The sequence below is a fragment of the Nanorana parkeri genome, unplaced genomic scaffold, assembly GCF_000935625.1.
Source record: "Nanorana parkeri isolate BGI_ZX_2015 unplaced genomic scaffold, ASM93562v1 scaffold1560, whole genome shotgun sequence".
In the NCBI taxonomy this organism is placed as follows: Eukaryota; Metazoa; Chordata; class Amphibia; order Anura; family Dicroglossidae; genus Nanorana; species Nanorana parkeri.
In genome coordinates this window covers 37,870-51,460 of record NW_017307828.1, presented here as the reverse complement: position 1 = coordinate 51,460, position 13,591 = coordinate 37,870, and the positions used below count along the sequence as shown (strand labels likewise).

Below are 13,591 nucleotides of genomic sequence, written 5' to 3'. Positions count from 1 at the left end.
TAAAGTTATTTGGGGCACGCTTGCCACATTTTGCAAACCTTCACTTGCATTTCAGGTCAAACCCCCCAAAAAAAACGCAGTAGCAGCAAGTTTGGTTCTGGCGCAGGCTGTCGTAATTACCATGCATTGACAAAACGCATTTTGCTAAAGTTTGGTTCACGCCGCTGGACTTCGGCACACTCACTCTCGTTAACACATGCAGGCTCAACGCATCGCAGCAGGTTGGGTTCAGGCCGCTGGACCTTGGTTCTAGTGCTGGGCAGCGGGTTGTCCAATCGTGATTACGCAGGCGACAGTGCAACCAGTGCAGGCTCGGCACTTCTAGCGTCCATATCGGATCGGCAGATCAACGCAGGTGCATCAAGTTTGGTTTGGCCGCTGGACTGTAAGGAGTTAGGGGCATGCATTGGAAGCCCCAGCGCTAAGTAGCAGTTCGTCATACATCGCTCGGGGGGATGGCCGGGCAAGTTCAGGCGTAGGTGGGGGGGGCTGCACGGATGCACATTACTGGGGTTGCATCCACCAACACACTGAGGGAGCACTCCCGTGCTCAAGGTTGGCTCTGGCTGGTGCCGGCACTCAGGTGTGGGTTGTTTCTTTCCTTCCACGGTTACAGCCACTGGATCGGTCAGACCTCCCGGCCTGGTGAGCCTGCGCATGCAAGGAGCTTGCATCTGAGGCACGTGAGCTTGGCAGTCAAGCAGGTACACATTCCAATCACAAAATCCTCACGCAGGTTATGGACCACTGGGTACATCTTGGGGCTTAACCGACTGTTGAAGGAGAATCGAACTCAGGGTATACGTATGGCCCAAATCATTCACGCTGCTCTGCCGGCAACCCCAGCCAGAGGGTCGGAGCACCGGGGCATCCCTTCGTTCAGGGCATGGACCATCCCAAAAATCATCGCGGAGTTGCAAAGCAGGGGGATTCCTTTCTCGGCTACTGCCAGGAAAGCCGAACTATTTAAATTATTATTTCCGCTGGTAGTGGCCAGCACTAGCGGGGACCAAGTGTCAGTACAGAGGCTTGCGACATCAGTGACGCAGATACATGCTTCTCTTAATACTATTTCCGTGTCGCTCCTCGAACTACAGAATAGGACGGAAGCATTGGAGAAGCAGGCATCTCCCACGGCCGTTTGGCCAAGCTGTGGTCACTATTCCTCAGGTCCTCACAGGGGCATCCAGTGCCCTCACGCCTCTTGTCCCAGGTACGGTCAGCTCCCTGCCAAATGTCACCCCCGCTCATTTTATCCCCGCTAATATGCGGAAAGACATTTTGGAGGGTAAGGATGTCAATTTGGCTTCTTTACTTATTGCAGTGCATGATGTGGCCGAGAACAAGTCCTATGCTTGTAGGGAGGTCTCAGTCATTCTAAAGGCCACAGACCCTAGGCTTAATCGGAAGCGTACTCATCCGGAATTCGTGTTAGCCTTCGGCATCTATAGGGACGTAATTTGCGCGGTCAGTCCAACTAGGAGGGAGGAGTTTGACGCATTATATCCATTCCATGGTAGATTTGGGGTACAAACATGGAGGGTGTGCGTTCTATGACTATCACCGGGCAGTGGCAGCTAAAGTTCCAGGAGCGCTGGCTCAGTTTCAGTTCACGACCAACTGGAGTAAAATCGATACGGAGCTGTTCTGTAGGCACTTCGCGGGGTTGAGGTCACCGGTATGCTCCAATTGCCAGTCGTCAGCTCACACGGCAAATTGGTGCCCGCATCCCGCCTCCAGCGATGCAGTTCCTTCCCCAAGGACCGCTTCTTTGTTACCCACACCGTCCAGTGCAGCACCTATCCAGATGGACAAGTTAGGCAGGCCCATTCATTGTTTGGGTAGGGCCCAAATATGCAATAATTTTAACTATAAGGCATATAATTACCCGCATTGCAGATTATTGCACGTATGCTCCATTTGCTATCGGGCGCACCCCAAAGTTAGTTGTTCCATAAGACCATTGCATCCCTCGTGACTAGGACGGGTTGAGGTTGACCTTGTAGCTTCATACCTGAGCGAATATCCTGATCCTAAGCTTGCGGAATTCTTAGCAGAAGGATTTACTGCTGGGTTCCATACCGGGTTCATTACGTTGCCACAGTCAACGTACGAATGCGGCAACTTAAAGTGACATTAAACCCTCAGATTTTTTAACATAAACCAATACTGTAATGTGTGCCTTACTGTAATCCATGGTAGTTTCCCTTCTCTTTGCTGCTCTTCATTTTAAATCCTCATGTCTTCTCATGCTTGGGGAGAACTTCCATTTGCAGCTCAGTGCCTCTTCCTGTAGTGCTGGCTCTGGTTGCAAACGTACACACAGACACCATGTAGCCATTCCAGAGACAAGGCAGTCTGCTGCAAAACAGAAGTTCTGCCCAGCATGAGAACAGATACAGATTTAAAAGGAAGAGCAGCAAAGAGAAGGGAAACAACTATGGATTACAGCAAGGCACACATTACACTATTGTTTTATGTTAAAAAATCTGAGGGTTTAATGTCACTTTAAGGTCAGCTCTGGCCGAACCTGAGATAGTGGAAGAGCTGTTCAAGGTGGAATTAGAAAAAGGGTTTTTGATTGGGCCATTTAGCGCGTCCCTTTTCGTGTTGTGGAGGGTGAGCCCTATCGGGCTAGTGTGTGGCAAGTTTAATAATAAACACAGATTAATTTATGATTTGTCTGCCCCTCATTCCTCGCACATTCCAAGTTTGAATGCGTTAATTCCATCTGAGGAGTTTTAGTTAAAATACGCTTTGGTGGATCAGGCTGTTCAACTTATTACGCTTGGTTGTCCAAAGCAGACATATCGGACGCATTCAAACTTTTGCCGATTAGGCAATCACTGTGGCAGTGGCATGGCATCAAGTGGAAAGGTTTGTATTACTTCGCCACTAAATTGACGTTCGGTTCCAAAAGCAGTCCGTGGCTGTTCGACACATTCACGCAGGCATTGCATTGGATCCTGGAGCATCAGGCCCAGTGTCATAGAGTGTTGCATTATTTAGATGACTTTCTGCTGATCGAATCCCCCTCCGATGTCCCCGGTGACCTTGAATGCTTACTCCACACCTTCAGGGCATTGAATGTCCCGGTGGCTCAGAAGAAAGTGGAGGGGCCGGTCAACGTCATTACTTTTTTAGGTATCACTTTGGACACGGTAACCATGCAGGCCAGCTTACTGCAGGATAAGCTTAGCAGGATTAGGGACTCGTTACACGCTCTGGTCATAGCCGCCAGGTGTACCAGAAGGGAATTGCAGTCTGTGTTAGGCATGTTGAATTTCGCTATGAGGGTCATTCCACAGGGGAGGAGTTTTATCTCCAGGTTGTTGACTTTACTACCCACAGCGCATAGTGAGGACGAGCAGATTTCTTATCGACGCTGCGGGTCGTGCCGATTTGGTGATGTGGGACGAGTTCTACAAAATTGGAATGGCATTGCAATGTTCATACCGTTGCCATCGGCATCCTCTCCTCGGGGTAACATCAGACGCAGCGGCATCTACCGGATTTGCGGCCATTTTTGGCAATCATTGGTTTGCCAGCACTTGGCCGGTAGAGGTAGGGACTGTCCCGCATTCTTCGAGACCTCTGCTTTATTTGAAATTTATCCGATCGTGGCAGCCGCGGTAAATTGGGGCCCATCATGGACTGGGCACACCGTCATTTTTTTCACCGACAATCAGGCGACGGCCGATATCAATAAGGGAAGGTCCAAGTCCTTGTTAATGTCGTTTCTGCGGCGGTAAACGTGGGTGTCCTTACAGCATAAATTTTATATTACATGTTCTTTCATCCCTGGTGCTGGTAACGTTGTGGCTGACGCATTGTCTCGTTGAAATTTTCAACTTTTCTTCCAACAGATGCCAGACGCAGACGTCAACGCCACGACAGTACCGCATTTTCACCAACTTCGCTTGGACTGAGTAGACACCAGCGCAACGCGGCTGGACTCCTCAATCATTCACTCGCGCACAATACACGTAAAGCTTATACTGTAGCGTGGCAGCTTTTCTGCAAATGTCAGGGTTCACACTTCACCCCAGACCCTGGTAGGATTTAGTTTATTTTGGCCTTTTATCTCTTACTGCCATACCGACTTAAAACTCGCATATACTACCATAAAAATGTACTTGGCGGGGGTCCTACATTTTCTAGCTTTAGAATTTCCTGACAGACCCTCCTTGTTTTCCGCTCACCCGGTTAGAGCCATTTTAAGGGGTATTCAAAAGTGTCACGGAGTGACAGAGTACCGTTGTCGGGTGACATGTTTCGCGCTCTGTCTGTTACATTGGATAGGGAACCGTTTGGCGCGATGCCAAGCACGGTTTTAAAAGTAGCTATTTATCTGGCCTTTTACGGGTTTCTGAGACCAGGAGAGTTCACTTGGGTTGACGTCAAGTCACAGGTACTGGTAAAAAAGCATTTAGTTAGACATCCTGGTCACTACATCTTGTCGCTACCTCGCTGCAAAACCAATCAAACCAGTATCCCCACGGAGGTAAAGTATTTCCCTTCCGGCAATCCCTGGTGCCCGGTAAAAGTGTTGGATCAATTGATGGGTAAACTGTCCCTGCTTCCGGGAGATAGCTCATTACTGCCTTTCCCTCATAACCCCTTGTCATGCAAAAAATTCACGTCCGGGCTCTCCTCTCACAGTTGTTGTTCTGTTGCGGGAGGTGCGTTGCGGTGCCATTCTTTGGTAGATCTCATTGAGAGGGTCATACAAAATTGTGGGCACCCCTGCCCTAGAGTGTATGACGCATGCATGTTTTTAGTCTACAAGTACATAACTTTACATTTATCAACATTAAACCTCATTTGCCAAATAGACACCCAATCACACAGTGCATTCAGATCTGCTTGTAGGTTGGAGACATCCTGCAAGGACTGTATTCCACTACATAACTTGGTGTCATCTGCAAACAGAAATAGTACTTTTAATAACCAATTCTATGTCATTTATAAATAGGTTAAACAGTAAGGGGCCCAACACTGAACCTTCGGCCCCTTACTGTTTAACCATTTATATGCTTTTCCCTCTCCTGGTCTGATCGCGTCTGTGCAAGAAATTATAAGAGACTGACACGAAGTCTGTTTTAAGTAGAACTGCTTGCATTTAACAAAAATACATTTAAAGATGTATCAATGAATAGAGATCTGCATAAAAATGGCCTGGATGGGAAGGGGGTTTAACACCGCGGATGTCAACTGGTTAAGCTGTTTATTTTAGATCTGCCTGGAGTTCCGCTTTAAACTGAGTGATCAGCTGTATGTGATCGCTCAGTTCTCGATCTATAGAGCCAACTTGTGACTGCTTTAGTCTCTAATTATGGGGATGAATGTATTTCACTCTCCCCGTGCTTCCCTACTCTAAATGGCATCAGTCCCAGCTCACTGATCTCATCCGGTACAATGCAGAATCAGCAGTCCTTCATTGTACAAGAGGATGCTGACCCATGATATAGTATATCACCTTCTTTATTATCCTCCAGGCAAAATCAACAGTTAGTCCTTGGAGTTCAGCTTTAACCACTTGCTGTCCGTAGCATTTTCTTGCTATTTGCGCACACATGATAAAATATACATTTTTGCCTAGAAAACAGCTTCAAACCCCCAAACAATATATATGTTCTGAAAGCGCTGGCCCTGCAGAATGCAACAATGCTAGTTGCAATGTTTTATGTCGCACGGTTTTTGCGCTAATGTTTAAAACCAGTATTTTTAGGAAAAAATAAATTAAAATTTAGTGCACAGAAACATAATATAATACCCATTTTTTTGGGTAAAATATGAAAAATTTATTAAAAATGAGTCACATGGATACCAAACATGTCAAGTCTTAAGATTGCGTTCACCCTTGAAGCCTGCAAAAAACGTCAATACCCAAAATTTCCCATAGGGACCACTTTATACACTTGTACTGCTCATCAGTTTAGTGTTAACATTGATTGATGGCCCTAGAATTATTGCTCCCACTCTGACGTTTGTGGCGATATGTAACGTGTGGCACAATTGTCGTTTTTGTACGTAGGCGCAGCGACACGTGTTTGCATGCACATGGGGGGCGGGGGATTTTTATTATCTTTAATTTTTTTACATTTTTAAACACTTTTTTTTTTTTTTACACTATCGCTTTCACATAGGGGGCTAACTATGTAATAGCAGATAGGGTGTGGCAGATCCTCTTTATGGAGACATTAGGGGTCTTTCAGACCCCTAATGTCACCTAGGGGCCCCAAATAAGCTGAGAAAGCAGAGATCTGCGGCTGTATAGACTGTTAAAGACGACACCAAGAACACTGCTGCTACAGCAGACATGTTCTTGTTTTAACCACTTCTGCAGGTCTCCGTCTATAGACGTATTGCGGCCCGGAAGTGACAAAAACAGCTGTTTAGGAAACCAACTGCACTTTTATTCTGTAATGAAATGATCATAATGCTTCTACTGCTGAAGCAACCACTAAAAATAGAATTAAGAACTTAAAATCAATAAATGCAAAGCAGTAGAGAAATATTACCACTGGCCTACAAGGAAAAAGCTTCGGAAATGAAAGTAGCTAAATTTTACCAGAATTGGGTCACCAATAAAGGAAAACGAAGTCCTGAGTATTAATTGGCTCCAGTTTCCAAGATACAGCTGCAGGTCAAAATTGCATCAAAATAATTCAAAATTATGAGGGGATTGTGCGATTTATGCTCCATAGCTTTTCTGCAAAATGTGATATAGCAATGAGAATGGTGCCACACCAATCATTATAAATGTATCTTTTTATTGATACCAATAACATAAGTTTCCATTCATTTATTGGTTTTTCATGTAACATTTTCACTCTGCAAGAGGTTCCACTGTTGTAATCTGGAGCCCAGTAGCTCTGCCTTACTCTTAGGCAATTCAATATCCCTGACCAGCTCTTTTAGTTCACTCTGTGAAATTAGATGTGTTTTCAAGAGGAGCATACGGTGGACTGAAGTTTGGGTTCGCTGACATCGACGGCCAGGGGCTGACTGGCAACTTTTAGCCCAGAGGGCAAGTACAACCCAGAGGCCCATGGTGCAGCAACCTGGCCCCCCTCCCGCTCTCCCTCTTCCCCCGCCTTCTCACCGCCCCTGTCTGCCACTTTTGCCATCCATGTAACAGTAGTGTGAATGTATCTATCGGTTTAGGAAATGTAAAGCACACTGGTAGTAGGGGGGGATGCCTCGTCAGGGCTGTGCGTGTGCATGACTGCTGCGACCCTTGTAGTTCTGCCACTAACTCAGAAATACATTGTGCAGATTGGCATTTGCTATAGAGAACTACAATTCCAAGCAATACCATTATACAGCAATGCAGAACAGCATCAGCTATAGAGGACTACAAATCCCAGCAATACATTATACACTGTATGTATAATGTATTGCTGGGATTTATTGTATCCCTATATAGCTGGTGGTATTCTGCATTGCGCTGTATAATGTATTGCTGGGTTTTGTAGTCCTCTATAGCTGGTGGAATTCTGCATTGGGCTGTATAATGCATTATTGCTGGGTTTTGTAGTCCTATACAGCGCAATGCAGAATACCACCAGCTATATAGGGATACAATGGTTGCAGGCTTACCTAAGCAGTCTTCCAGCAACTTGCTTCTGAGATCGGGACTGTCTGTCGGCGGCTGTCATCCCCTCATGCCTGCTCTTGTGGATGTGGGGATGCGCGTAAGGCGGGGAGGAGGTGCGACGTTAGAGGCCCGGGGGGCAATTGCCACCCTGCCCCCCGACCCAGTCCGCCCCTGTCGACGGCCCTACTTCAGCTGCATCATCTTTATCACCTTTATCATCTGAGTCTGGAGAGTAGGATTCTGATGGATCTGGAATAGGCAAGCCCTCGCTATGGGGTACAGGATGCAGTGTTGATGGAATGTTTGTATATTCCACGGTCTACTTCTTCTTTCTTGAGATCCCTTTTACAATTGTGGGAACCATGCAAAAATAGCAGTCACTACTATGATTAGTGGGTTCCCTCCACACCATTGGAACTGCAAAAGACATGGACTTTTTCTTCTTGTTTAGCCAATGACACAGATAAGTTGCACATGTAATGCAACAATAATGAGGGGCCCAACTCTTGTCCTGACTCCCTATTTTGCATCCAAAATATAGGTGGTATGCCTTTTTTTTACCACTGACATCATACTGCACTTTTGAGATGCAAATGTAATCTCACCACAAAAGTAGCAGAAGTTATCTGCGTTGTTTATACAGTTTCGAGGCATCTTGACTTCTGAGGGAAAATATCACACAACTGTTCCTTGGAAATGTTAGGCAATGACACTTTCACAAGTCACCACATGTAACTGTATGATGCGTAGATCTGACCAAGACAAATGTACTTTGCAATAAAAGAACAATAAATGACAGTTGGGCAATCTTTAGTCTCATAGTGAAGATAAATTTATACACTTCCATGTGGTACCATTTTCATTGTTCTACCGTACTTTGTTGAGAAGTTGACGCATCATGATTATCGTACACCTCCCTCCCTTGTAGGCAAATATACTCACCTGTGTATAAATCTTCATTGTGAAATATCTTGAAAACTTTAGCCAACCAGCACCTTTATCACCTGTTTTCTAATTCATCTAATCAAAATATGTGATTGAAAAGAAACAAACATGGAAGCGCACTGCTGTAATGTGGATAAGCCTCTCAATTCATTACCTTAGGGAATGGTGTGCAAGAGCTCTTCAAAAACAGGTAGAGGAACCCTGTGAGACACAATCCAATACAAATAACTAAAGAGCGCAACTACCTGAACTTGTGCTGGGATGCCTGGTGTGACTGGCTACATAGAGTGATTGGTATATACATTATATAATTGATTTTTTTTTATATATATATATATGTGTGTGTGTGTTTATGTGTGTGTATACATAGGCACCAGATTCACTAGTGACTTCATAAGATTGTTACTCTGATCTATGCGTTTCCTCCCTGTAACTGACATGGTAAGGGTGCTCGTAGACATGGCATTGACTCTTCCAGATTGTCCTGAACTGCTGTCACAGGGATCGGTCTTCCACCCTGCTTCTTGGCTGCTTTAATAACACTATGGTTGTTAAATCCAAGGTTTTGAAGGGTAGAGGCATAATAGAATCTCCAGTCTTACAATGCTAATGGTATTAAGTCCACTTTCCGTGAGTAATACCATCAAACTTGGAAGGTCGAGCTGTAGAAAAATAAGTCAAGGCAGCTGAACTTGCTGTATTTTTCTTGAAGATGTTTCACTGGTCATCCAACCAGCTTTCTCAATTCCGAATGACTGAACAAATTATTTTGGGAATAAATAGGGTGAATGTTGCTCCAATCCACATAATCTGTTAGTTGCAACCAGGTGTTGATTGCATTTGCATAATTGGAGCTAGGAGGTGTTAAACCAGTCCTCCTCCCTGTCTTCAAAGGAGTGACCTTTTTCCTTTTTAGATGTAGGTATATTGCTGAATCCTGACCAGAGGCTCTTCTATGCTGTGCCATACGCTGGTGTAGCTGCTTTTGTTTCACCGACGCATACAATTCTGAGCACTCCTCACTGCACTGGACTGCTTACACAATGTTGTTCATCTTGTGTTCTAGCATTGGGTCTTTTGGGTGAACCAGTTGTTGCCTCAGTGTACTGCTGGGTTTAAAGTAGACAGGGATGTGATGTTTTTTTAAAAACCGTTCTGAGTTTGTCAGACTCCCCAGCTATATATGGGATGACCAAATTCCTCAGTTTGTCATGCTTTTCACCCTCACTGGTACTCTTGGCATTCGTTCCTCTTCTTTCTGTTTTGACAAAAGCCCAGTCTGGATACCCGCAAGTTTTAAGGGCACCCTGAGGGGTTTGAATTCCTTCGTCTTGGCCTCTGTTCTAGTTGGAATTTTCTCTGCCTGGTGGTGTAGAGTCCTGATGACTCCCAGTTTGTGGTCTAGAGGGTGGTGGGAGTCAAATAGCAGGTACTGGTCCGTGTGTGTTGGTTTTCAGTAGACCTTTATTTCCAGCCTCCTTCCCTCTTCTATTCCATTATGGAACTTTGTTTGCTTATGTTCACATGTCTCTTTTATAACTCTGTTGTTTTATAAATGTAATGTATGATATCAACATGTGATACCTGGCCTTGGCCATTTGCAATACATTGTTTTTTTTTTACATTACAACTATCTAATCTAAGACGTAAAAAAAGCCTTTGGATCTTATCTGATGCAGTAAGCGAGATTTAATTATCAATGAAGAGTGTTCGTGAGATAAATAACTAGACTTTACAATACAGTATCATTAGTAGTCTCTCCTTAGACTCACATGCCACTTTATTAGGTACACCTGTTCAATTGCTTGGTAACACAAATTGCTAATTAGCCAATCACATGGCAGCAACTCAATGCATTTAGGCATCTAGACGTGGTGAAGATGACTTGCTGAAGTTCAAACCAAGCATTAGAATGGGGAAGAAAGGGGATTTAAATGACTTTGAACGTGGCATGGTTGTTGATGCCAGACGGGCTGGTCTGAGTATTTCAAAAACTGCTGATCTACTGGGATTTTCACACACAACCATCTCGAGGGTTTGCAGAGAATGGTCTGAAAAAGAGAAAATATCCAGTGATCGGCAGTTGTGTGGACCAAAATGCCTTTTTGATGTCAGAAGAATGGGCTGACTGGTTTGAGATGATAGAAAGGCAACAGTAACTCAAATAACCACTCGCTACAACCAAGGTATGCAGAATACCATCTCTGAACGCACAACAGTCAAACCTTGATTTAGTTGGGCTACAGTGGCAGAAGACCACACCGGGTGCAACTCCTGTCAGCTAAGAACAAGAAATGGAGGCTACAATTTGCACAGGCTAACCAAAATTGAACAATAGAAGATTGGAAAAATGTTGCCTGGTCTGATGAGTCGATTTCAGCTGCGACATTCAGAAGGTAGGGTCAGCATTTGGCATATACAACATGAAAGCATGGATCCATCCTGCCTTGTATCAACGGTTCAGGCTGGTGGTGCTAGTGTGGGGGATATTTTCTTGGCACACTTTGGGCCCCTTAGTACCAATTGAGCATCGTTTAAACCTGAGTATTGCTGCTGACCATATCCATCCCTTTTTGACTACAGTGTACCCATCTTCTTTCAGTAGGATAATGCACCATGTCACAAAGCTCACATCTCAAACTGGTTTCTTGAACATCGCAATGAGTTCACTGCACTCCAATGGCCTCCACAGTCACCATATCTCAGCCCAATAGAGCACCTTTGGGATGTGGTGGAATGGGAGATTTACATCTTTGATGTGCAGCCGACAAATCTGCAGCACCTGCGTGATTCTATCATGTCAATATGGACCAAAATCTCTGAGGAATGTTTCCAACACCTTGTTGAATCTATGCCACAAAGAATTAAGGCAGTTCTGAAGGCAAAAGAGGGTCCAACCCAGTACTAGCAAGGTTTACCTAATAAAGTGGCCGGTGAGTGTATATTGTCCATATAAAGACTTGTGCTTCCTTTGACATAAACAGAAAATACGCCAAATAATCCTTGTAAAATCCTGATGTAAACACAGATTTATTATCCAGACAGTATAAGGTATCATTGCTTTTTGTTTTCTTTCTACAGGTGCTCAGTTTAAAGGCCCAGTAGGATTTGAGGTAAATGGTGATGGAGGAGAGGGCGCTGTGTTCAACAACTACATCCAGACAAAAGTAAGTTGCTGCCTGTAGAATTTATTAGTATACACAGGCTAGTACCATTCATTTTTTTTTTTTTTAATGTCCACAAAGGGAAGCTATACCATAAATTTAGTAAGTATTTTGAGGTTTTTTTCATGTTTACTTGTTTTCTATAACTTATTTAGATTTTTCTGTTTTATAAACAAATGTATAAATATTATCTCTAGTGGTCATCTGTACTTATTGGGCATTTTCAGCAAAATCTGTTTAGAGCTTGGTCACATTGTATTGTGGTCACATTGTATTGTGCCGCAGTAACAGATTTGTGTGCGGTGTTAGGCTATCCAGTTCATTTTGATTGGGTGCAACATGCAAAATGGCTCCGGCTCATTTTTTTTTCACAGCAAGCAGTGTGCATTGTGGTGCAGGAAGCGTGTATTGTGATGCTTTGCGATGAGCTGTAGCACAGATGCTTTGTGAGGAGACCTAACAAGGTGAGCCCCACATGTGTCCAGACAGAATCTACAAAATTTGGAGTGTGCTGTGGACTAGTGTATACATAATTTGACAGCGGTGACCCCAGCTACAGAAAGAGCAGGTCAGCTGCTCTTAATGCTGTGAAGGAGCCAATCGCTGCCCAAAAGCTGTTGGGGCAATTAAACCAGGTTCCTTTCTACAAACGATGTTGCCAAGTGATGGTGCGTACGTCTTTCTAAATGCCTGCGAGAGGAAGAATGTTTGTCAAAAATGCTACTGCCCCTTCTGGCAGCATACTGGGACAAGGCTGCAACAACTATGATAAGTTTTAAAGGGTAACATTTTCTAATGGAAAACATCCAGCTTCTCTGAGAAAGCCTAATTTAAGGAAAAGCCATTCCCCCTAGGGTTCAGGTGGGTGTGCTAAGCTGTAGGAGTACTGACAGGTCGCACTCAAGGCGGACCCAGACTGCTAATCCACTCCCCCCACGCGAGCAGCAGCCTATCACCGGGCTCAACGAAACTACACGCCTCCCCCTTGTTAAATTTAAAAGTAGATAGATTTCCCGCGATCTCCCGCATGTTGAGGCTTGAAAAAGAGGTTAACCCTCGAAACGCGTAGCCACTGGAGACACCCGACAGTCTTAGACTTCTGTGACCAACACTGACGCACGGCGTTTTCTAGCCGCGTGTAGCTCCTCCCCCTTTTTCTCCGTTCCTGACCGACACGGCCCGGCCAGCCGAGAACGTGGGCGGCCATACGGATGCGCACCCCCAACGGATCAGCCTCTCACACCACCGGGGCTCTTCGACCCAGGATCTGTCGAAGGAGGGCGTCGCACAGACCACGGGGGAGCTTCTAACCGTAAGTCCTTCTGTTTGCTGTAACATTGCCATAGATACCCAGATTCCACACACGAAGATCCATTAACCATGCTTATTACATAGATCCACTAGGCCAAACCAAATCCATTCACATCACGTTTGGTAGTTGCGCTCCTGTCCTTTTTGTCTGTATCTGTAGTGGGGAGGTTCCAGTCCAGAGAACATGTGACAGGGAGATGCCATTTGGGAAGCTCTGACAAAACATACATGGCTATTCACAAAAGGGTGAAGAGTTTGTTCACAATCTAGGACAACATAGCTCAACTGGAAAGCGAGCTGAGTTGGAGAATTTTTCCAAATCGGCTATTTTGGTCTAGATTGTTCACTTCTCCTGCCTTCTCCAAACTCTTCACCCTTTTTTTAATAACTCTAATAGAAGTGTGTTGTTTTAGATGTAGTGAATTAGGGGCATGGTGTTGCCAATTGTCCCATTATATTGGATACAGCACAAGGTAACCTGGTCAGGCAGAGGTCTGTGGTTGTCCATCAGGTTTATGTTGATAAAGTGCCTGCAATCAGCCCCCCCCCCCCCCCCCCCCCCCCCCCC

General features: G+C 44.9%; 1 protein-coding gene across 1 annotated transcript in view; it reads left to right on the top strand.

The window, feature by feature from the left end:
- LEMD1 (LEM domain containing 1) overlaps positions 1-13,591 on the top strand; it is a 46,177-nt gene that overhangs the window by 26,479 nt on the left and 6,107 nt on the right. The window contains exons 4-5 of the mRNA XM_018570570.1: positions 11,630-11,715; positions 12,977-13,024. Coding sequence (XP_018426072.1) covers positions 11,630-11,715; positions 12,977-13,024 — 134 coding nt within the window. The remainder of the gene's footprint in view (positions 1-11,629; positions 11,716-12,976; positions 13,025-13,591) is intronic.